Here is a 26389-nt window from a genome sequence, read left to right on the forward strand (position 1 = left end):
CCACTGAACCTGGAGGATGTCATGCATCTCTAGTCTTCAGCGTAGTGTGGAATGGGTACTCCTCATGAATGCCATCTTTTCACAGCATCCACACAACATTGTTGGCATCAAAATATCAATTTATATTTCCCTCCCAACTGAATCTGGATTTTCCCTTTCTGGGGGAAATCTAGTAAATTTAAAAAAAAACCTTGTTGCCAACAACTTCTTTGCAGTAACCCTTCTGCAGTATTAAGCCCCCATCCAGAAGCATCCTCCTCAGTCATTTTTACTTACATATCAATGTAACTTTGAGCTCCTGCCTCATATCAGTGATTCACTGAGTGCTGTGCTTCTTGCTTCCTTATATTGGAGCAAAGTGTACATGTATTTTGTTTGGCTTATATGAATATATTGAACTTGCTCTATATTCCTTGGTCTAGTGCCATGTGTCAAACACATATGATTATATAAATATGTTGTCATTGTACTTTTTAAATTATGCATTTTTATGATCATTGATCTTTTATTGTAAAACACCCTGATAGTTTATGTAGAACGATGGAATATAGTTTAAATAAATAAATAGAGGTGTCCCCCCCCAGTGTTTCTAACTGTTGGTTTACTGTTACTGAAGGGCAGAAGTCCAACTGAAGAAAATTAAGTAGGTAATGATTTCAGCACACTAGCACCAGTTCCCTTGAAGACAGTTACCAGTTAGCATGAACAGCTCCTCTAGTATTTCACAACACTGGCACCCTCCCAAGTACAACTCTCTAAGCCATGGCCCTGTAAACACACACCTGGACAAATGTGAACTGCCGCAGATTAACCATAGTGTACAATCCATATCTATGTAACTGTCGTGCAGTAACATTTAACAACAAATACTACATTCTAAGCTCTGCTATTCTTAAATGTCACATCTTCTTTGTGCTGAACATCAGTATGCGCTTTTTAAAAGCCCTAATGATTTATTGCTTCCCAAGTTTGAAATGTTCTGAATTCACTCACAAGCATACCAGTGGCCTCTCCATAAAGGTGGACACATGATAAACTCCCTTTATTCAATTTAAAGTATGTTGTCAAGATTTTTTGGGAGGCTTTGAATCTTTTTAGCACACCTACTTTATGCAAGCTATCAGCACCCATGCACAGTGTTATATATTTGAATGTGGCTCACTGCATCTGCTGTTGTGTTTCACTTAGTAACCAGTAACGCTGAATTTGCTGTTACATCATCTGCAAATTTTTAATAACGGTGTTTGTTAATTAGTAGAAATGCTTAGTTATGAACCAATGGCCAGCACGTATCTGTCATACAGCTGTGTTCCCTCTTAGAAAAGAGGTCAGAACCACATACCAGTGGTGGACAGGGCCAAAACATATATACACACTCCAAGCACACACACTCATACTCCATTCACCCAATTATCACACACAACACATTCACACGTGTGCAGTGGGGAGGGGAGCTGAAGCATGCATACTGCCGTAGGCCCCCACATAGCTGCTGTTGGTGGTGGGGAGTCCCAGCTTGACAAACAAGAAAAATGGAAATGGACTGCCTCCAAATTGATTCCGACTTATGGTGACCCTATGAATAGGTTTTTTGTGGTAAGCAGTATTCAGAGGTGGTTTACCATTGCCTTCCTCTGAGGCTGAGAGGCAGTGACTGGCCCAAGGTCACCCAGTGAGCTTCATGGCTGTGTGGGGATTCGAACCCTGGTCTCCCAGGTCGTAGTCCAACACTCAAACCATGGCATCTGTAAATATTCCCTGAGTCTTTATAGCTAGGTGTTGGCCCCATCCTTACTCTGCCCTGGAATCTTGTTGCTCTCCCTTTATCCCCCAAAGTAAATAAGGGAGTGAAGAATCAGGTAAGTAATGTTAGCCTGCTTGCATGATAATGAGATTACATTTAATGCAGGTGTAGAATTCGGGGGGGGGGACCCAGAAGGTAGCCGACTTTCTTATTTTACAGGGTGGGCCCTGTAATCTGGGAGTATCGGTATTCTTTTTCTTGTGTTAAATTAACACAAAGTATAAATAGACACAACTTGACCCTGTGGGCAAAGTCTGTTCCCTTCCACTTTCTCTGTTGAAGAGAAAGAGAGAATATGGGGTGGTGTGGGGAATCCATTTTTGAGTAGTCTTCATTACAATGGCTATTTCTAGAAGTTTTTTTAAAAAGACAACCTAATTCAACATATGGTCAGGAAGGAGACATTGCATCTTCTCCTTCCACGTTACTCTTGACCATGGGGGTTCAATTCTTTGGGGTGCTCCTTCTCTACAGGGAACCGCTTGTGAAGGAGCACCCTGCACCCCTCAGGAGCAGTGCCTCCACTGATCAGCTGTTGTGCAAAGGAATAGATTCTGTGGGGTGCTGCTTTGCAGGTGGCCTCCCATGGAATTGATGCCTCAGTTCAACTGTTCACTTCGATTCGGTTTGGGACTTGAACGAATCCAGTGCAGAGTCACTCCAATACTATGCAACACTAAGCCTAACTGAAGGAAGCATTGATCCTTTACTGTAGAATAATATCTAGAGCAGGAATGTATAATCCAAATGAGCTGGAGGAGGACATGCCCTCCTATCCTCTACCTGCTAACATCACAACTTACTGAACTTCACATCCCTCAGCTCTTCTTCCTGTTGCTCCTTATCATCCGCTGTAAAGTGCTTCATTTTCTAGATCATTTATAGGCAGAGAAACACTTCTGGGAAAGGAAGAAATAAGTCACTGAAACAGGTCAAACTCAAAGTCTTGAAGTGCCCGACTTTCCTACTGCAACAAGAAACACTGATCTCCAAAATTTGCCTCAAGTACATGAGGTAATTTTAAATGGCAAGCTAGGGCCATTTTAGAAAGGGATCTATCAATAGTTAAGTACACCAGCTTGCCTTTTGTCATTTACTCTCCCAGAAAACTATTGAATGATCTGAAGTGCACTTAGGTGTTTGTTTATTCATTTATTTACTGGATTTATATCCAGCCCTGCCTCCCAAAGGAGCCCAGGGCAACAAACACACAAGCGATAGAGCAATAAAAAAAATATATATCTAAAAACACTTCCAATACAGATGCAGACTGGGACAGATCTCTGCTTTAAAAGGCTTGTTTGGTGTCCAGAATTAGAAAACCTGAAGTACTATGTTGGAAAACCCAAAGTACTTGATAAGGTTCCATTGCCAAGGTTTGACACTCCTGTTCTAGAGGTGCTGTCAACAAACAAGGAGTGTATCGCTATTTAGACAAGCAATCCAAGTACCAATAGCTGCAAATCAAACTTCATTGAACTACATAGCAAAATTCATATTACCTTCCGTTACAATTAATATTCTGGCATATTTTTATAGCTTGATTCCTAAAGATGTCTACCATTCTCTTTAATGAAGGAGTTCAGAATGTGTATGAATGTGTAATACTTCCCCTTTTTCCCCAAGGAGCAATATCTTGGGGAACAGCTACTCCTATGGATGTGGTCAAGAGTCGTCTTCAAGCAGACGGGGTTTATTTGAACAAATACAGAGGGGTCATTGACTGTATCTCCCAAAGTTACCAAAATGAAGGTCTAAAAGTAAGCACTATCAAAATAATACCTTAATATTGGGAAATAATTTATAGTAACAAATTGCATGTGAACCTATTGTTCCAGTTACAGTTGTATAATTTAAGTGGCACAGCTATACATAATTAAGATATGGAATTCATGTCCAAAACATATGACAACTACCCATGCTGGCTCTCATTCTGCCTCCAGAGCTACTTCCACTTCCGCCTCTGAATACCAGTTGCTGGGAATTATAAGTGGGGAGAGCTCTGTTTCACTCAGGTCCTGCTTGTGGACTTCCCATAGGCATCAGGTTGGCCACTGTGAGAACAGGATAGTGGACTAGATTGTGCTTTGGCCTGATTCAGAAGGACTCTCCATATATTCTTAATAAAAGGGGATTAAACAAATTCGTGCAGACTCAGTCTATCCATGGCTATTAGCCATGGATAGCTAAATGGAACCTACAAGCCACCATTAAGGAGCCTCACTGATGTCATTCAGTGGTGCAGCCTTGCCATGTATTTATTTATTTATTATACTTGTATACCGCCCCGTAGCCGAAGTTCTCTAGGCAGTTTACAGTAACTAAAAACAAACACAATTTAAAATACATCTTTTAAAAAACAATTTAAAACACAATTTAAAAATTTTAAACAATATAAAACACATGCTAAAATGCCTGAGAGAAGAGGAAAGTCTTGACCTGGTGCCGAAAAGATAACAGTGTTGGTGCCAGGCGCACCTCGTCAGAAAGATCATTCCATAATTTGTATGTTACTAAACTGATTTAAATTTGACTTGGGAATGGTGCAGGGTTGTTTTTTTTTCATTGTGTCATTGAACATTTCAGGCAAAAAAAGTGCTAAATTAAAATTAAAAAAAGAAAACTAAAAATAAATAAATGGCTACCTTACAACTAGTATGGCTGTCTTGTATGCAGCAGGGGTGACTAACCTGTGATCATCCAGATGTTGCTGTACTACAACACCCATCATCCCTGATCATTGGCCATACTGTCTAGGGCTGATGGAAATCCAAGAACATCTGGAGGGTCACAGTGTTGAAGTGTGTGCGTTCCCAGTTTATCAAGTTCTAGCTAAATGTACAGAGATGTTCTGAAATGTACTGCAATGTACTGAGATGTAATGTGGATCTGTATGATGCAATGTATTGAAATGTATTACTTTTGTATTGTAGAAATTTATTGCTGAAATGGAAAAGTTATGGATGCAATGGAAAGTATTGCAGTCTTAATGGAAAAAGGGGAGTATGTTGGGCTGTGACCCATAGGCATTACTGTCTCTAGTTGTTTTCCATAAAGCCTGCAAGTTTGGAGAAGTAACTGTTATCTCCTGGCCTGAGAGTGAGCAGACATCCAAGGCCAGCGGTTGTCATGGTAACGTGAGATAGCAACTGGGAAAGTTCTAACAGAGTCTGTAAGTTGTGTCTTCTGTATATTGCCTCTGAACTGAGAGGTTGTATTCTGTGTAATGTCTTTGAACTGAGAACTTCTCTCCTAGAGTGGGGAATCTTAAAGCCTTAAGCCATAATGTCTTAATAAAAGACTCTTAACCTGATCTAATGCATCTGAGAAGTTTCTTGAGCAACTTAACTCCAACATAACGTATGCTGTTTCACGCAACAATGCACACACATCAACAGGGGTTATGGGCCCAGATCCACAGCGTGTTACACAAGAGTAAGTTGCTGGTCTGAACGGCAGACGGAGTTCCAGAGGGCAGCTTGATTGATTGTACCAGACAGAGGTGAGCAACATGGCTGCAAACCTGTCTGGGGGAGGCATGCCAATGGAAAGATTGACGGAAAAGAATTTTGCCAGCTGGAAGCCGAGGATGAGGGCTTTGCTGATAAAAGAGGATTTATGGGACATTATAGATGGACCCCCTCCGGCGGTACTGACCGCGGCCTGGACGCGTAGAGATCAGAAGGCGCAAGCTTTTATACTTCTGGCTCTATCAGACTCTCAACTTCTACACGTGAGAGATGTTACAAACGCCAAACAGATGTGGGACGTGTTGGAAGGCATTCATGTGCAACAGACTGCGGGATCTAAATTGTGTTTGGCACGGAAGCTTTACCAGATGCGCTTCACGGGTGAGTGCGAAATGAGTGAGCATCTCACGGAATTCAGACGTTTGTTTGCTGAGCTGACGGACCGAGGCGTCGAGCACTCTGAACTTCAGAAGACCTATCTGATCCTGGCTTCACTCGATGGGACTTGGAATAACATGGTCATGGCTTTCGAAGCCATGCCTGACGGAGGTCTGAACGTTGCGTTTATTGAGGAAAAACTGTCCCAGGAATGGCAGCGGAGACAAGAGGCGAAAAGTGCTGAGGAAAAGCAAAGAGCCAAGCTGAAAGAAGAAAGCAGCTGCAGACAGGAAAACAAGCGGGAGCAGCAGCGGCTGAAATTTTGTTATGGCTGTGGGGCTCGTGGGCATCTTCAAAGAGACTGTGCGGTCAACCGAAACTCCAGGGACGGCGGCTTGAAGCAGGGAAATGTGAACTTTGTTTGTAAACAGAAGCCACAAACTATAGCACCTGTTAACTGGATTGTTGACAGCGGGGCAAGCCATATATTAATTAAAGACAGGAGTTTGTTTTAATAATAATAATAATAAATTTAATTTATGTGTCGCCTATCTGGCCTATGGCCACTCTAGGCGACATACATACAATAAATATGGCAGAATACAATATAAAAATACAGTGAAATATATAAATTATAAAAGCAAACAATACATAATAGGAGGCATTTAAAACAGAAGAATATTAAGCCTCCCCAGAAGTCCCGAAAGCCTGCTGAAAAGCCAGGTCTTTAAGGCCTTGTGGAACATATTCAGGGAAGAGATGTGCCGAAGATCTTGTGGGAGGGAGTTCCAGAGGGTGGGGGCCACCACTGAAAAGGCCTTCTCTCTAGTGCCCGCCAACCTAGCTGCTTTGGTTGGTGGGACTGAGAGAAGGCCTTGTGTGGCCGATCTTGTCAGGCGGCATGATTGGTGCCGTTGTAGGCGCTCCTTTAGATAAACTGGGCCGAGACCGTGTAGGGATTTAAAGGTTAAAACCAACACCTTGAATTGGGCCCGGAAAACAACTGGAAGCCAGTGTAGATCGAACAACACTGGCGTGATGTGGTCCCGGCAACGACTGTTTGTGAGTAATCGAGCCGCCGCATTTTGAATAAGTTGCAGTTTCCGGACCGTTTTCAAGGTAACCCCACGTAGAGCGCATTACAGTAATCTAATCGAGAGGTGACCAAGGCATGTACTACCAGTGGGAGCTGATGAACAGGAGGGTAGGGTTGCAGCCTACGTATAAGGTGTAGTTGGTACCAAGCTGCCCGACTCACAGCTGAAATCTGAGCCTCCATGGACAGCTTGGAATCAAGTACGACCCTGAGGCTGCGGACCTGGTCCTTTAGGGGTAAACTCACCCCATTGAACTTCAGGTCAACGGTTCCCAACCTTCTCTTGTCCCCCACGAGCAGTACCTCGGTCTTGTCGGGGTTCAGTTTCAGCCTATTCCTTCCCATCCATCCACTCACGGACTCCAGGCACTTGGACACGGTCTCCACAGCCAACTCTGGTGAAGATTTAAATGAGAGATAGAGCTGAGTGTCATCCGCATATTGGTGACACTGCAGCCCAAATCTCCTGATGATTGCCCCCAGCGGCTTCATATAGATGTTAAATAGCATGGGAGAGAGGATGGAACCCTGTGGCACACCACAATTGAGAGGCCAAGGGTCTGAAACCTCCTCCCCCAATGCCACCCATTGGTACCTATCAGAGAGAAAGGAGCGGAACCACCGTAATACAGTGCCTCCTATTCCCAATCCCTCTAGGCGATATAAAAGGATACTGTGGTCGACAGTATCAAAAGCCGCTGAGAGATCGAGGAGGACAAGGAAGGCAAATTCTCCCCTATCTAATGCCCTCCTCATATCATCTACCAGAGCGACCAAGGCTGTTTCAGTTCCGTGACCAGTCCTGAAGCCCGATTGGTATGGATCTAAGTAATCTGTTTCATCCAAGTGTGTCGACAACTGATTGGCCACCACTCGCTCAATGACCTTGCCCAAGAATGGTAAATTCGAAATTGGGCGAAAGTTATTAAAAACTTGGGGATCCAAGGAGGGCTTCTTTAAGATGGGCTTTACAATTGCCTCCTTGAGGGCTGATGGCATCACACCCTCTTTCAAGGATGCGTTTACCACCGCCTTGATCCCCTCACCCAACTTCTCTCTGCATCTCATGATGAGCCACGATGGGCAAGGGTCAGTTAGACAGGTGGTAGGCCTTACAGTCGAGAGCACCTTGTCCACATCCTCAGAAGAGAGAGGCTGAAAATGATCCCAGCATACCGGCATGCAACCGGTCAACTCCGATTCATTCACTGTATCCACGGAGCACGGGATCGAGCTCCGTATGTGTTCGATTTTATCAGCAAAGTGCTTAGCCAAAGTGTCACAGGAGGCTTTTGACTGTTCCAAGGGTTCCTGAGCAACTGGACCGACCAGGCTTCGGACCACTTGGAACAACCTCCTGGGACAGCACTCTGCAGACGCAATAGAGGCAGTAAAGAAAGCCTTCTTTTCTGTCCTTATTGCCACTTGGTAGGCAGTTACTGCTGCTCTAACTTGTGTCCGGACACCTTCGGAGCAGGATTTCCGCCACCGGCGTTCTAGTCGTCTCACCTCCTGTCTCAGAATACTCAGCCATGGTGTATACCACAGTGCTAACTGAGTTCTATTCAGGGGGAGAGGACGTTTCAGAGCCACCCGGTCTAACGCCCCGGTGATCTTTCCATTCCACTCCATCACCAGGGTTTCAACCGGGCAACCTTCAGCAGGTTCCAGTTCCCCTAGCGCAGTCAGGAATCCATCAGGATCCATCAGGCGCCTGGGGCGGACCATTCTAATAGGTCCATCACCCCTGCGGAGAGGGTGTGGCAGCGTGAAGTCCATGTTTACCAGATGGTGATCTGACCATGACACAGGAGTGGAAAGAACCACTCCCAACTTCAGAGCACTTTTCTCCTCTCCCAGGACAAATACAAGGTCGAGAGCATGACCAGCTACATGGGTGGGCCCAGTATTACTGAGGTGCAGTTCCCAGGAAGCCATGGTTTCCAGGAAATCCCGAGGGGCTCCAGTGAGAGTGGTCCCGGCATGCACGTTGAAGTCACCCAGCACTAACAATTCTGGGGACAACGCCCGTACAGCCGAGACCACCTCCAGCACCTCAGCCAGGGAGTCTGCTGTGCAGCGGGGTGGGCGGTACACCAGCAGGATCCCTAAACTGCCCTTCGGACCCAACCTCCAGTACATGCAGTCAACAAACTTGGTCCTATGGAGAGGAGATCTGGCAAAAACCAAGGACTCCCGGTAAATGACTGCCACACCCCCTCCCCGCCTGCCCACCCTCGGCTGCTGTGCACAGCGGAAACCTGGCGGACACATGGCCTCGAGAATGGGTGCAGAGGCCTCATCCAGCCAAGTCTCCATAATACATGCCAGGTCTGCACACTCATCCAAGATCATGTCGTGGATGAGTGAAGTTTTTTGTACCACAGACCTGGCATTGCACAACAGCAGACGAAGGTCGGTAGGAACCTTGCGTCCCCCAGTTATCGTCTGGTTTTGGGCAGACCTGGAACAGGGGATGGGTATAATGCATCTACCCCCTGTTCCCCTATGCTGGCGTGGTCTGCCTACAGCACCTTTCCAGCGCCTGCCGCCCAGTCTTTCAATGACTTGGCCACTCACCTCCCCTGTCACATCCCCTCCTGACTTCCACATACTCTATCCCTGCCCGCCAATCAACAGGCCACCCAGTCTAAAACAATAATAGACCATAAACCCACCCCCAAGTGATAAATAACAAAAATAAAACAAAATAAAATACAGTTAAAATCAATATAATTAAAAATTACATCTCAGTCGCACATCCACACATCCATGTATCCATACACACTCCAGTCAACCCAGCACAATATCCTTCCACACCAGCGTCCAAGCCCCGCTCCACAGTAATAGCGGGCAGCAGCAGCAAGAGCTGCTGCGATGGTAGCCCAGCAGCGACAGAACGGACCCAAAGCGATCCAACAATGGCAGAGCAGCAGCAACAGTCACAGCAGCCGCGTCCCGCCGCACCAAGAATGACCAGCAGATGGCAGCACCAAGCCCGGCGAGAGAGGTTGCAACGGCAACAACAGCACCAGAGGCCCCGGCGCGATAGGCCGCAACAAAAAAGCGGCGGCGGGAACGGCGGCAGCAACAGCACGGACAACGATGTTCTGGGCGGCAACACAACCGGGCGAGCCAGCGACGGGCAGCAGCACAGTTCGCAGCGACAGAAGCGGCAACACATGGGCGGGCAGCGACGGCGATGACGCGGCGGATCCGGCTGCAGGAATGGCGTCCCAAGGGCGGCACGACCGCAACCAGGCAGCAAAGCCATGGTAGCGACGGTTTTACACGTCTACAAATGAGCAGGACTTTGTTTTACACAAGCGCAAACATTCAAACCAGAACTTGACATAAAAGTGGAAGGCACACAAATTCCTCTCAGAGATGCGTTAAATGAGCTCATTTGTGGGAAACGAAGATCGAAGAAACGTAAGGCTGAGGAAATGGAGGATCCTGGGCACGCTGTGCCAAGCACAAGCACAAATGGGGGGGCAGAGAGAGCCGAAGCCCTAGTGCCTTTAAGACGTTCTACAAGATCAAACATAGGGAAACTGCCTGAAAAATTTACTGTGGGGGTAATTACCAGCCCAGGTATGCATAAACAAGTTGAAATGGATCCTGATACGTTATATTTGACTTTTGTTCAGCCAAAGTTTGATTGAATAAAGTTCTAGCTAAATGTACAGAGATGTTCTGAAATGTACTGCAATGTACTGAGATATAATGTCTAGATTTGGCTTAAATGATTGTGCTTGTGTGTCATCTGACCCTGTAAGAACAACTGTTTCCCTTTGATCCCAAGGCTTTTCTGAGACTTTAATGCTTCTGCTCAGAATTAATTGCTGTGTTTCTGGACACCAAACTCTGAAATAAGCATTCTGAAATCCCAAAACAAAACCTTGCAGTGCTCTGGGTGCAAGCTTGCCCCTCCTTTTTCCCTGTGGAATGTGGATCCAGCATCTTGCCCCGAATTTTTGAATGTGTTGTATTTTTGGTTTCCTGCCAGTGATTTTCTCATAAGGAGACATTCCAAGTGCACTGTGTAATACCCTGTTGTGAATATAATTCGCATAAAGAATTGCTTCTGCCCAGAAAGAATTCCCTAAACTGCAATCCATTAACATGGCTCTCATTGCTTCCTGCAGCACCCTGTTTTTTCTCTCTGCAGTTCCATTGGAAAACGGGCTGTATGGAGCAGTAAAATTCTGTTTTATTCCTTTACTCTCAAGGAAGTCACTCAATGCTTTACTCGTGAATTCCCCCCCCTGGTCCGAGTGTATAGCCCCCACTGTGGTGCCATGTCGAGTTTCGATTCTCTTAATGAACAGTTTCAGCTTTTACTCAGCTTCACTTTTATGCTTTAACAGAAAAACATGACAAAATCTTGAAAAATCATCCACCAGTACCATGAAGAATTTCGCACCTCCACGTGAAGCATTTATTGGCCCTGATAAATCAACATGAACTAGCTGGTAGGGAGCTGTTGTGGTTCTTTCAGCCTCCCGGTTAATTGGTGCAATAGTCATTTTAGCTTTATGACAAGAATCACAATCCATTAACTGTCCACAATCTCTTAAACGCATGTCTTCACTATGCATTGGGGTTTTCTTAATCGTGTCAAGGTTTGCATGCCCCAGCCTTTGATGCCATTCATGGATGCAGCCCTGATGTACCTGTGCCTCAGCATTTAACACAGCACACCCTGCTTGACTGCTCTTTATTACAAACTGTGAATCATTAAGGCTTCCCTGCAAACACACTTGATCTCCCCTCATTACATAACATTTGTCTTTGTGGAACAGTACAGAAAAATCACAACTCACCAGTGTTCTGACTGACAAAATGTTATGATCCAATTCTGGAACAAACAAACATTCTGAAAGTATTCCCAGTTTATCAAATCTCACCAGTCCTCGGGCTTCCACGCTCTTCTGCGATCCATCCGCAAGTAAAACAAAGTCCTGCTCATTTGTAGACGTGTAAAACAAACTCCTGTCTTTAATTAATATATGGCTTGCCCCGCTGTCAACAATCCAGTTAACAGGTGCTATAGTTTGTGGCTTCTGTTTACAAACAAAGTTCACATTTCCCTGCTTCAAGCCGCCGTCCCTGGAGTTTCGCTTGACCGCACAGTCTCTTTGAAGATGCCCACGAGCCCCACAGGCATAACAAGATTTCAGCCGTTGCTGTTCTTGCTTGTTTTCCTGTCTGCTGCTGCTTTCTTCTTTCAGCTTGGCTCTTTGCTTTTCCTCAGCACTTTTCGCCTCTTGTCTCCGCTGCCATTCCTGGGTCAGCTTTTCCTCAATAAACGCAACGTTCAGACCTCTGTCAGGCATGGCTTCGAAAGCCATGACCATATTATTCCAAGTCCCATCGAGCGAAGCCAGGATCAGATAGGTTTTCTGAAGTTCAGAGTGCTCGACGCCTCGGTCCGTCAGCTCAGCAAACAAACGTCTGAATTCCGTGAGATGCTCACTCATTTCGCACTCACCCGTGAAGCGCATCTGGTAAAGCTTCCGTGCCAAACACAATCTAGATCCCGCAGTCTGTTGCACATGAATGCCTTCCAACACGTCCCACATCTGTTTGGCGTTTGTAACATCTCTCACGTGTAGAAGTTGAGAGTCTGATAGAGCCAGAAGTATAAAAGCTTGCGCCTTCTGATCTCTACGTGTCCAGGCCACGGTCGGTACCGCCGGAGGGGGTCCATCTATAATGTCCCATAAATCCTCTTTTATCAGCAAAGCCCTCATCCTCGGCTTCCAGCTGGCAAAATTCTTTTCCGTCAATCTTTCCATTGGCATGCCTCCCCCAGACAGGTTTACAGCCATGTTGCTCACCTCTGTCTGGTACAATCAATCAAGCTGCCCTCTAGAACTCCGTCTGCCTTTCAGACCAGCAACTTACTCTTGTGTAACACGCTGTGGATCTGGGCCCATAACCCTTGTTGACGTGTGTGCGTTGTTGCGTGAAACAGCATACGTTACGTTGGAGTTAAGTTGCTCAAGAAACTTCTCAGATGCATTAGATCAGGTTAAGAGTCTTTTATTAAGACATTATGGCTTAAGGCTTTAAGATCCCCCCTTCTAGGAGAGAAGTTCTCAGTTCAAAGACATGACACAGAAGACTCTGCTCAGTTCAGAGGCAATATACAGAAGACTCAACTTACAGACTCTGTTAGAACTTTCCCAGTTGCTATCTCACGTTACCATGACAACCGCTGGCCTTGGATGTCTGCTCACTCTCAGGCCAGGAGATAACAGTTACTTCTCCAAACTTGCAGGCTTTATGGAAAACAACTAGAGACAGTAATGCCTATGGGTCACAGCCCAACACACAGGTTAGCTACTCGTAGTATACAGCATGTTTTTGCAATGTGCAAATAGATTATGCAACATGATCTTGTAGCTTACAGATCAACTACAATACTTGGGAGAGAGGAGTGGTATGCTGCTCCTGTCATAGAATCATAGAATAATAGAGTTGGAAGGGGCCTGTAAGGCCATCAAGTCCAACCTCCTGCTCAATGCAGGAATCCAAATCAAAGCATTCCTGACAGATGGCTGTCCAGCTGCCTCTTGAATGCCTCCAGTGTCGGAGAGCCCACTACCTCTCTAGGTAATTGGTTCCATTGTCGTATGGCTCTAACAGTAAGGAAGTTTATTATTTGGACTGATGATGTTAAAATCACAACCAAACATGCACCAATTATTTGGGCATATGCACAGGCCTGTTGTTTTTGTTGCAGAAGCGAAGCTTTTCTACCCAGAAAAAGAGCAATTTTTTTTTGTATTTGTACCAGTTCAGTAGTTTTTTTATGCCTCAGTATGGGGCTAGCAAGAGCCAGTGTGGTGTAGTGGTTAAGGTGCTGGACTATGACCTGGGAGACCAGGGTTCAAATCCCCACACAGCCCTGAAGCTCACTGGGTGACCTTGGGCCAGTCATTGCCTCTCAGCCTCAGGGGAAAGCAATGGTAAACCCCCTCTGAATACCGCTTACCATTAAAACCCTATTCATAGGGTCGCCATAAGTCGGGATCGACTTGAAGGTAGTCCATTTCCATTTTTTTTCCATGCAAAAAGAAAATTGGGCTAGCTCCCTTTTTTTATTTCTTGCTGTGCAATGGTGGCAGACTGCACACATGCCATTCCCATGGACCACAATTTTTACAGACCATTCATTTCCCAAGTGAACATTACTGTTGTGTTTCACTTAAAAATAAAAAACACTAAAGAATTCTGGCTTGAAGTTTCACCCATTAATCATTCTTGACTATGGAGTTTATTTGTTGCTAACTGCTTAAGAGACCATTTTCATACATCACAAAATGTGGCTACTAAATTATTATGGTACATATAATTTAGCCTAATTTTATGATGTAGGAAGCGCATGCATAGAGTGTCAATATAAATCTTGCTTTCAGATGATTAAGGCCTGCTATTTCAGCACTAAACTCAATCATCATCCCCCCTTGTATCTCAGGGAGAGAATATCTGCTAAATCAGACTTAGTGCCAGATTTCAACCGCATTCGACAGTCCACTATCTTTTCGGACCGGCACTGATTTCTTGCCGTGTCATCAGCATGGATTTTTTGTGACTGTGGCTGCAATCGGCATGGATTTTTTTTCTGGATGTCCACCCCCCATTGTATGTAATTATTTTCATGATTTGCTGCATTCTAAGTTGCTCTAAGTTGCTGCATTCATAACACTTTTTTTATTAAGAAAGCTTAAAATTTAGCAGGAAAAAAGACATTAGAATAGTACTGCAAACAAAAAAAGAACAGTAAAAAAATAAGAAAACTACATGCAAAATCTTGATAGCTACATAACTTGCAATTTCTTTATATGGAACACATTTTGGGTTGTTAAAAAAATTATAATCGTTATAAAGAAAGATTGCAAACAAAGTGTGCTTTATAAAAAAAGTTTATATAAATCCCTACTAAAAAACAAAACAAAAAACAGGCAGTGCATTTGTTTAGCATCACTTCAGCTCTGTAATTGTACCAGACATATATTCATGTTCTGTGTTCTTTTCCTTACCAGAGAATTTCTGCAACACCAAAATTATCAATGTACATTTCTCATTGTTTTGTGTCTGACTAGCACTGGCTTAAAAAATAATACTGTCCTGAACTTCCAGTTGAGGTAGCTTTTCCACCTCCTTCCAAGTAGAAATGAAGTCTTACAGGAATTTATCCAGCTAGTTTATTGATTGTAAGTCACTTTGGGTTCACTTTTGTGAAGTGACTAACAAATTAAATAATAAAAATAAATAAATAAATAGCTAAAGGGATAGGAATAATTAAGCAATGCACCACTTAGCCCGAGGCCATCATTTATAATTAGGGGCAGAAGAGACATTTTATTCATTCATTTATTTGGTTAATAAAGTAACCTCAATACATCACCAATAACCAGTCCTTGTATCCATTTTAAATATTTATTAAAAAATGTTCAACATTCACTTTGACTTTATGCTTGCAAACATCAATGCACAAAAGAGAACATGATTAGTGAGGCGGACAGACACGGGAGGGGAGATTCTCCCCTAATCGATTGATTAGGAGATGTGGCTGTAGCCACAATGTTAGTTGCAGCCCCTAGTCTTGTTTTTTTGTATCTCAAATAAAAGGATCAATAAATGATTGTAATGACTTGACTCTTCTTGGATTCCAAAAATGAATGGCCTCATTTGCATTCTGATGAGAATCAAGAGGAATTTCCTACAATGTTTCTGAATCTACAAATTATTGTGCAACTTCATGCAACCTTTGAGTTTGTCTACTTGTTCAACCCGACATCTTCCCCTTATCTTTAAAGAAGCCAAACTGTATGCCAAAGATTACTATCAGATGTTTCCAGTGAGGATGTTAAATCCATATTAACAGATGCAGGAAAAACAGCTGATTGATGTTGGGGCTGATGCTGCCATCATCGTGACAGAGCTGGTTGCATAAGCTAGTTGCATGCTGGTTGCATGAGAGGAAACTCACAGAATCCTCAGGTTTTATAATGGCAAAAGCATGCCAAAGGATAAGAATGCATGAAATATGTTAAGATTCCCAGCCTTATGCTTCTTACTTGGATTAAAGCCTCCAGTGAGGCAAAGAACGTTGCAAAGTTCTACCCCAGGCTAGGCTATACCCCTGCAATGGAATTCCTCACCCATCTAACATTATGGGTGGGACTTCTGATCTGTATAGCTATTTTTATTTCAACTTCCATTCACATGACAGAAGCCCAGGGGTAATTTGTTTTGTGCATTCAGTGCACCAATAGTACTCTTTTGTTGTTCTGGCATTGCAACAGCCTCTGCAGGAATATAGTCCCTTCTGTTTAGAGAATTAAAGTTAGAGAATACAAATAAAATCTTTGTGGGATGGAGAATCAGTTGGGTTAGGTTGTGTGAGGGCTGTTTGCTAGTTTAAAGTATTTAATATCCTGCCTTTCAGTTTAAAGCAAGCACTTTGAATTGTGCTTGGGAACAGACTGGTATATCAACTAAATCCCCATCTTCTCAGTCTTATCAAGTTGTGAAGAACCATCAAGATGTACTGTATTCCATTTGACTAGACCCAGTAAACAATCTAAATTTTTTTTCTATTTTGGCCTAACTAGTCTTTCCAAGCCTGATATAGCTCTACTGTTCAGGATCTACTTCATGGCTAGAAAAGTGCCATGCAGCCAATACTTTGTGCATTTTGACACTGCTTGTAATTCTGGATATTTTATAGAAAGTCAGAATAAATGTTATAAATAAATAAAATACTGATCTATAATAGCACAGTTCATTGATCACATTCCTTTTGGAATATAAACTATGAGTTCACTTATCATGATCCTTTCAGAACATTAATGAGAAAACTGAAGTCTCCCATTGTCTAATTTCTATTCATTAGCTCCTACTCAAGATATTTCCTTTCTTTCCTTGTCCTGAACAGGTCTTTTTCAGGGGCTTTACAGTGAACGCAGTTCGAGGTTTCCCAATGAGTGCTGCCATGTTTCTCGGATATGAACTTTCACTTAGAGCTCTAAGAGATCAAGCAGAAACAAATCCTTGAATTCCAGGTCAGCATCATTACATGTTTAGCACTTTCATGCTTTCTCTATCTATAGAACTAGAGAATTATTATAATACCAAAGTAGACAGTGATCCTAAGTATATTTACTTGAAGATAATTTCCACTGAAATGAATTGAACATACTTTCACATAATGGTCACAATCCAAACCAGACTTGAATACTCTTCAGCCCACTGAAATAAATGTAAAGCCAATTAAGGCTGAAATCCTATATGGTGTTACTTGGGAATGCACTCCGCTTAACTCAGTGAGACTTGCTTCTCAGTATATCAGTATATCTGCGTAAGATTAGGCTTTAAATGTACTACCTTTATGTTGGATTGTTGCCAACTGGTGCAACCTCATCCATCATGACCTCAATTTCAGGCACAAGTGTCATTGTTTATATAACTAAAACTGCATCACCCATGTATAAGAGGGAAATATCAGCAGGCTTGGGAGAATCCCAAGGTGTTCAGAAGTACAAAAAATATTTAGAAAAAAATCTAAGTGGGAAAAACAAAAACCCACACTGCTCTATGAGGACTAGTAACATAAGCTGTTTTATAATGAGACAGACCATTGGTCCACCTTGCTTAGTATTGTCTACACTTGTAGCAGCTTTCCAGGGTTTCAGGAAGGGGTCTCTCCCAGCCCTACCTGGAGGTGCTGGGGATTGGACCTGGGACCTTTTACAAGCTTCTGGAACTTGCTCCATGGCCATGAAATGTTGATTGACAGTTGAGGTGGGAGAATGAAAAAATAGGTAGGAGGGGGAATAGAATTGAATATCCCAGAGAAAGGCACTGCAATATCCCACACTGCAATATTTTTTTGCAGGTCCACTTGCTAATACTAATGTAATATTTGCCAGTAGTTTCCATGCGAGATCAATTGCATTCAGTTGTTCCTGTTGCAGTTAATCCACGATCAACATACCACAGTTGTGGAGCAGGCAGAGAGTAACCTCACTTCCTTTTCTTCTTTTTAAAGAACGAGATAAGTAATTGTAGGATAAGCTTTCTCTGTTTGACAGAGCAGAAAAAAGTTAAGCACAGTTCTAAAACTGGTCATGGAAGTGATGGGAGTATTTTACTTATCACACGTACCATCCAGTAGGTCTGTTGCAGGAATACTGACCATGCTTCATGGTTTGGCTTTTGTGGGAAACAGTTTAAAGCTCTATAAAATGCCAAAGCAATATGACCAGAGAGTATATTGAAACAGGGGAACAGCTGCGGCACTAGGGGACTTCAGAAGACCTGCCCTGGGAGTGAGTATCTGAGCACCTGAGTGCTTGCTGCTCGCTCCTTTGGGGTGCTGTCTCTCAAGACAGCTGAAGTTCCTGGTAAGTGCTGCAAGGACTGGGACCCCCTGCCTGACCCTGGGTCCAGAGACAGACTGCAGTTAATCTTGCAGCCTCTTGCATCAGCTGCTGGCTGGGTCAGGATGCATAAAAGCCCACCTGCCCTTGGGTGGCGGGTCTGCCACTGGTTGGGTCGCCACTGAAGGGGAAACACCAAAGGGAGTTGCCCCTTGGGGAGCCCCTTAGGGAGTCCCAAGGGCAAGGGCGCTACCCCCCTTCTATTACCTTTTTTTTTTTAATTTTCTGTTAAACCAGTCTAGAGGAGATTGGTGGTGGGGAGGGCATGTGGTGCATGTGTAGTTCCTGCACTGGGTGAGAGCCTGTGCAGTGAACTGAAAGTCGCCAGATGCCTTCAGAGTGAGTGTCTGTAACTGGCAGAAGGCTGGCCCTCCCTGGGTGTGAGACAGGAGGGGGAGTAGATGGGCCCTGTGTGAAAAAGTTTGAATGGGTATGACTGTTCCCAATCCTCACAGAGGCCTACTGGAATAATTGGCTCCAGCAGGCTTGTTGGTGGGCTCATCTTGGGTCCATATCAGGTGTTTAGGAGGAGTCTTAGTACGGAGGAACATGGGTGATGCCACCCCAATTTCAGTGATCACGTGTAGAGGGAAATATAGCCATGGGGATGTGGTGAATTACCATAGAAGATGAGAGCAAGGCTATCTGCGCCTTGTTCCTTACTGCCACTCCTCTCATGGATGGGTTCCTCATTGCTCATCTGCTCTGCCCACTGGCCTGTGTGTGTTGTTGTTTAACGCCAGATCGGTACACAATAAGACCACTCTCATCCATGATTTGATTTTGGATGAAGGTGCCGATTTGGTGTGCATTACTGAGACCTGGGTGGGTGAGTTGGGAGGAGTTGATTTGACCCAGCTTTGCACACCTGGATGCTCGATGCAACACCAGCACAGGCTGCAGGGACGGGGGGGAGGAGTTGCTGTGGTCTACAGAACTTCCATCTCTGTCACCAGGAAACCACTCTGTCTTGGAGCTGGCTGTGAAGGCCTGCACCTGGTGTCAGGCCGAGGAAACAGTAAAATATGGTTGCTGCTGGTGTACCGTCCACTCTGCTGCCTGGCAGTTTCTCTGACTGAGCTGGCAGAGGCCATCTCAGCTGTGGTGTTGCAGGAGCCCAGAATGATAGTGCTGGGTGATTTCAATGTCCATGCTGAGGCTGCCTCTAGTGTTCTGGCTCGGGACTTCATGGCCTCCATGACCATGGGGTTGTCTCAAGTTGTCACTGGCCCGATGCATAGGGCAGGGCATACCCTCGACTTGGTTTTTGCTCCAGATGGAGGAAGGGGTGGTCTGGAGATAGAGGGTGTGGATGTCACCCCATTGTCATGGTCAGACCACTTCCTGGTGAAGTTCAGACTTATGGCTCCGATCCTTCCCTGCAGGGGTGGTGGACAGATTAAGATGGTCCACCCCCAAAGCCTAATGGAATCCACAGGATTCCTGAATGCCCTGGGGGAGTTCCCAGTAGATAAAACAGGTAACCCTGTTGAAGCCCTTGTCACGCTGTGGAACAGCAAGGTGCCCCTAAGCACCCTCTCCGGTATTGTGGAGCCCTGTTTGCACCTTGGTATACCAGTGAGCTAAGGGCAATGAAACAGGCTGGACGTCGGCTAGAGCACAAGTGGTGAAAGACATGCTGTGAGGCTGATTGGGCACGAGTAAAACATCATAACCGCGCCTACTGTGTGGCAGTGAGGGTGGTGAAGAAGGCCCACTTCTCTGCCTCCATCGCATCCTCAAGTAGCCATCCAGTGGAGCTTTTCCATATTGTTAGGAGCAGAGCTTGGAAAAGTTACTTTTTTGAACTACAACACCCATCAGCCCCAGCCAGCATGGCCACTGGATTGGGCTGATGGGAGTTGTAGTTCAAAAAAGTAACTTTTCCAAGCTCTGGTTAGGAGTCTGTTGAGATCAACTTCAGGAAATTGAGTTTTAGACCCTTCGGAGGCCCACTGTGAATTGTTTGCAAGGCACTTTGAGGGTAAAGTTGCTCACCTCCATAGCAGTCTTGAAGGCCCCTCCATATCTACTGTAGTCATAGAATCATAAAATAGTGGAGTTGGAAGGGGCCTACAAGGCCATCGAGTCCAACCCCCTGCTCGATGCAGGAATCCATCAAAGCATTGATTTGTCTCCAATGAGGTGTCCAGTGCAACGTCTGCTGCAACTTCTTGGGAGTGGTTTCAGTTGATGCGGCTTGATGACACAGACAAAGTGCTTGCGATGATGCGGCCAGCAACATGCCCTCTCGAACCTTGCCCTTCTTGGTTTATTAAAGCTTGCTGACGGGGTTTGACCAAGTGGATCCAGAGTGTGGTCAATGCATCATTGCAGGAGGGAGTGGTTCCAGCCACCTTGAAAGAGGCAGTGATCTGACCACTCCTGAAAAAGCCCACCCTGGACCCATTGGTTTGTGACAACTACTGACCGGTTGCAAATACCCCCTTTTTAGGGAAGGTGATTGAGAGGGTTGTGGCACAGCAATCACAAGTACTCTTGGATGAAACAGATTCTCTTGACCCATCCCATTATGGGTTCAGGCCTGGTTATGGGACTGAATTGGCCTTGGTTGCCCTGATGGAAGACCTTTATCAGGAGAAGGACAGACTGGAGTGCGACCCTGTTATTCTTACTTGATCTCTCAGCAGCTTTTAATACCATTGACCATGGTACCCTTCTGGGCTGACTTGGTGAGATAGGTATTAAGAGGAACTATTTTACAGTGGTTCTGATCCTATCTCCAAGGTCACTCTCAGAGAATAGCATTGGGTGAATGTCTTTCGACCCCCTGGCAGTTGTGCTGTAGGGTGCCTCAGGGTACCATCTTGTCCCCCATGCTGTTTAACATCTATATGAAGCCCTTTGGGAGCGGTCATCAGAAGATTTGAGGCGAGGTGTCAGCAGTATGCTGACGATACCCAGCTCTATTTCTCTGTAACATCTGAATCGGGAGAGGCCGTGTAAGCCCTGGACTGGTGCCTGGACTCAGAGGTGGGCTGGATGAGGGCCAATAAGCTGAGTCTGAATCCTAGCAAGACGGAGGCACTGTGGGTTGGTGGTTCCCGAATTCGGATGATTGGTCGGTTGCCTGCTTTGGATGGGGTCATACTCCCTCTGAAAGAGCAAGTCTGTATAACAAGACTACTGAAGATGGAAGATGGAAAATGGAACTAATAGAGATAATAGAACAATGGCTACTGAAATTACTGAACCTAACAGATTCTGATGTGATGGATTAATTGAAATGTTTATTTTGACTATGGTTATGACAATAAGATTATCATAATTAGTAATGAGATGGATTAATCGATATGCTTATCTGGAAAAAAAAAATTGATAGATATATTTCTTAAAGAATTGAAATCTCTCTTTGACTTTTTGTGGAAAGAATAAAGTAATGTTTATGAGATTTGATGATTAAGTAAGATAACTACTGGAGGAAAGTGATTTTATAATATGACTTAAGAGACAGGATTGCTATATATTATAGACTTATAACTGATTTGATCTTTGACAAATGGGAAGTCAATATTTTACTCTTTATTTTTTTTTTTTTGTTTTGTTTTTTTTTTTTCTTTTTTTCTTTTTGTTTAACTATTTTTGATTTTGTTTTTTGTCTTTGAATGTTTTATGATTTTGTCTTGTATGTTTTATGAAAATTTGAATAAAAATTATTGAAAAAAAAAAATGAAAGAGCAAGTCTGTAGACTGGGGGTGCTCCTGGATCCATCTTTGTTGCTAGACGCCCAGGTGACCTCAGTGGCTAGGAGTGCCTTTTAGCAGCTTTGGCTGATAAGACAGCTGTGGCCGTTTCTGGACTGGGATAGCCTGACCACTGTTGTCCAAGCACTGGTAACCTCCAGGCTGGATTACTGTAATGCGCTCTATGTGGGGCTGCCCTCGAGGTTGGCCCAGAAGTTGCAGTTGGTGCAAAATGTGGCGGCAAGACTGCTCACTGGGGCAGGGTATCGCCAACATCCCGCTGCTGAAAGAATTGCACTGGCTGCCCATTTGCTACCGGGCCAAGTTCAAGGTTCTAGTTCTGGTGTACAAAGCCCTATACAGGTTGGGACCAGGATACCTGAAATACCATCTTATCCCTTATATACCCAGTCGATCACTGTGCTCTGCTGGTGAGTGCCTCCTGCAGATACCATCTTGAAGTCCATTCTGCACAACATAGGAAATGGACCTTTAGCGTGGAGGCACCTACCCTGTGGAATTCCCTCCCCTTAAATATTGGCAGGTGCCATCTGTGTTATCTTTCGGCGCCTATTGAAGACTTTCCTCTTTCAACAAGCCTTTTAAGATCTATCGTAGTCTGTGTCTGTGTTGGAATTGCTTTTAATAAGTTTTTTTTAAAACCTTTTCTCCCCTATACAATATGTTTTTAACCCTTTTTATTTAAGATGTTTTTAAAGCTTTTTTAAAGTATGTTTTTAAAGTTGTTTTGTTTTAATGTATTTTAAGGTCTGTTTTTATGATGTTTTAAAGTGTTTTTACTGCTTTTGTTTGCCACCCTGGGCTCCTATATATATATATATATATATAAATAAGCAAGCAAGCAAGCCCACATACACAAACTTCATGTGTGTACTACAAGCTTCAACAGCTGTACAATAATGAAGTCTGAAATGCTGTTGTCTGTATGCAACTTGCAGGGCTATTTTTCCAATGGCTGGTTTCTTTTGATCCTACCGTGGAGACTTCTGCACCTGACTATTGCTTTCACTTCCTGATCCAAATCAACACCACAGCCTTGATGAGAAACTTGGTGTTATCAACATGAAGTACGAACTGAAGAAATGTCATCATGTCAGAGAACGTTCTGTTCATGAAGGGTGAATATTGATCTGGTACATGGATTTGGCTGAAAAGTTACATGAATGAATCGGCTGAATTTTAATCCAAATCCTTTCTCTTCTAAAATATTTCATTCTAAAGGCAAAGGCATTAAAATGCATATGGTTGTCTGGCAATGATTAAAAAAAAGTAATAGTGAGGTAAGAGTACAACTCATTTTGCCTAGAATAAATCATGGATATCGCTTTCTAGCACCATCTGCATAGGTTAATTCTGCTCCTTTCTCTAGAAGAAACAAAGAAAACATTCTCATGTACTGAAACTGCATTCCTGTTGGTTGTCTTCATGTGACTAAATACTCTATCCATTGGAAGACAAGAAGGAATGTAATGACCTTTTTAAGAGTTACACTTTTTCCCCAATTACAACTGTAATTCAATGTGAAAAAATTATTTTCATTTCCCCATGGTGCTTTCTCTGATATTTTATTTTATGGAGTATGGTTTATTACACCAAATGAGATACCAAATATGAGAAGATGCAAATGCCTTTAATTAAATCAAGTAGAATTACAATCCATTGGGCACTACTGTGGGTGTTCACGCCTGATTTTTAGACTCCTAGTTGGCTCCTGTTAGCAAATGGCTAGCAGATAAGCAGTGCATGCAGAACCAGGATAGGCTGCTACTTCCATGATATCACCTAGTTGGCACTTGCAAACCAAGTCAAAATCAGATTCTCAAGTAGAGAGCAGAGCAGCCCCTAAAATATTCATGATATAGGAGGTAAATGAATGTCATTGCACCAGTTTAGTTGTGAAGGAGATCTGATGAGGAAAGACAGGAGCGGATAAAAGTTAGGGGTGAATCTCAGAGATAAACGAATTTGAACAAGCAGGAAGGGATGGCAAAGGAGTAGAAGATTAAATAAAATCTGAATAAGCATGGTAAAATCTATTGTAGACAAGTCAGGCAGCATCTTACGTTAAAAGTAATAGTATTCTGGCGGACAAGGAACATGCTTTGGTAAAACATCTGTCTAAAAGATAAAGGCCTTTACTATTAGCACTGCAACACAGCCCTATTGAACCCCAAATATACTGTAAATGGTGGATACTTTGTTTAGAAATTGATTGTTTAGAGGGGAGCACCTCCCTGTTGATGTTGTTGGATGCTTCAGCAGCCTTTGTTGTGGTGAACCACACCATTCTCTTGCACTACATTCTCTTGTCACTACATTCTCTTGCACTATAGTCCCTCTGTTCTTTTTGGGCCCAGTAGGACACAGAGGGTGGTCACTGAGGATTCTTAGCATTGTCACCATGTAACTTGGTTAAGATAATCTAGCCTGGGACACACACTTGAAAGCTCATTTCCCCCCTAAATCAGCCCATGTTGTTGTGAAATCTGGCTCTGATATCTATACCATCAGTACACCAGATTAGGATAGTAGAACTCAAGAACAGAACATTTACCACTGCAGCCGTGAGCATACTGAACAACTTGCCTATTGAGGGCATTGCTTTATTTGGTTTGCAAAAAGATTTAAGCTTTTTCAATTTGCTTTTGGTTGATTTCATGGCTAGCTTCTGTATAATTTTAGTGAGCTTTAAAATTATATTTTAACGGATTTTGGGTGGGTTATTTTAGGGGGATGTATTTAGTGTTTGATGTGAATTGCTTTGTGCATTTGGGAAATGGACCTTAAAATGTTTTAATTAAATAAATAACAATGGGTTGCATCCAAAGTTAGTCATACTAAGAATGGATCCATTAAAATTAATGGACAAGACAAACTTAGGTCCATTAACTTCAATGGGTCTTCTCTGAGTTGAACTTAGTTGGCTACAACCCAAGGCATGCATTTAGTGTTCTTGATTGCAATGGGCAACATAGGTTGATGGTTACTTTCAGGTTTATCCTCAACCTTAAAATTTCAGAACAAAAGTGGCACGGATCGTGCCAGAAGCATGAATTCCACCACGCCATATACTTTTCCAGCAGTGTATATTAATTACTGTGCTGGTCTCCAGACCAATTTCTATTATAAATCTTTAGATGGCATATGGCATTAAATAAGAGAGTCTTTAAATAATTTCAATTATCAGAAGCAGCTTACCTCTGAATATCAGTTGCTGGAGAGCACATTGCATTCATGTCCTGTTTATGGGCTTCCCATAGGCATCTGGTTGGACACTGTGGGAATAGGATGCTTGGATTAGTTGGGTCTTTGAACTTAACAAGCAGAACTCTTCTTACATTTCTCTTCCAAATTTCTACGTAACAAGTACTCAGAGTGAGCAGGGGCCAGACCAACTTCTCAGGAACCTAGGAAGCTGACTTATAGCAGCTAAGTCCATTGGTTCATCTAGCTCAGCATTGTCTACACTTGGTGGCAGCAGCTCTTCAGGGTTTCATACTTTCCTGGTGATGCCAGGCATTGAATCTGGGACCATCTACATAGTTTCCACCACTAAACTGCAGCCCCTCTCCTCTCCCATTTCATTTTCCCCTAAGTTCACTTTCAAACTACCCATCAGCATAATGGGTAGTAGAGTTAGACAAGTCTCTCCTCCCCCCCTCCCTGGCCTGGAGATACCAGGGACTCAACAAGGGATCTATTGTGATGCAGCCAAGTTGTAGATGCGGCTTTTAACCTACAGGTATTGAGATCTGAATTTCTTTTTACTGACTTCAAAGATATCCTAAGCTCTGATGTTTGTCAAGACAGGCCAATCAGTTTTTTAAAGAATAACATGTAAACATTAATCCAAAATGAGAAGCAGTGTTGGTTCACTGAAGATGCAGCCTTTAACTGTCCTTCTACAGGCTTACACATCAACCAATTATTAGCCTAGCCAGTGCCAATGTAAACTGAACTTCAGAATACAACACTTCCAAAGGGGGAATTTTCTTTAACTCTTTGTATGTTTCTACCGATCTAGTCTATCTTTTAAAGAAGAAGGAAAAGAGGACCAAAAATAAAAAGACATTTGAGAGGGGAAACTGGCCTTGCAAATTCTCCTGTAGTTTGGGCATATGCACAGATGGAATTTATATTGTGTGAAACATGGTACATGCTGCAGCTCTCCAAAAATGTGCCAGGAAGCTAATTTCTGTAATGACAAAAATGTATAACTGTACTATTGTCAACACTACAGTTTTAGACATTACAGAAATCAGCTCCCTAAGTGAATTCCTTTGCCTCTCTGGCTTTGGGGTTGGATTTTTGAGCTTTTGCCCCAACTTTAGTCCTGTTGGACTTTCACACTTAATACTGTGCAAGCATAGTGTGCAAGCCCTTTTCTTTGAGGAAATTAGTTATTAAAATTGTTTTTGCAGAATTATGGTCTAGAGAGCTTGGTTCAGATGTGCAAGTA

At 43.6% G+C, this 26389-nt stretch overlaps 1 protein-coding gene across 3 annotated transcripts in view; it reads left to right on the plus strand.

Annotated features, from left to right (window-relative positions):
* The window catches only part of SLC25A48 (solute carrier family 25 member 48), a 41684-nt gene extending 17967 nt beyond the window's left edge, over positions 1 to 23717 (plus strand). For 2 of the 3 annotated variants that reach the window (XM_061617181.1, XM_061617183.1), the window contains 3 exons: positions 3431 to 3564; positions 16701 to 16827; positions 22869 to 23717. In XM_061617181.1, the coding sequence (XP_061473165.1) occupies positions 3431 to 3564; positions 16701 to 16820 (254 nt within the window). In that variant the 3' untranslated portion in view covers positions 16821 to 16827; positions 22869 to 23717. The remainder of the gene's footprint in view (positions 1 to 3430; positions 3565 to 16700; positions 16828 to 22868) is intronic. The other variant, XR_009761394.1, reaches the window with a different exon arrangement.
* The last annotated feature ends 2672 nt before the right edge of the window (positions 23718 to 26389 follow it).

This window comes from Rhineura floridana, chromosome 3, assembly GCF_030035675.1.
Source record: "Rhineura floridana isolate rRhiFlo1 chromosome 3, rRhiFlo1.hap2, whole genome shotgun sequence".
Classification (NCBI taxonomy): domain Eukaryota; kingdom Metazoa; phylum Chordata; class Lepidosauria; order Squamata; family Rhineuridae; genus Rhineura; species Rhineura floridana.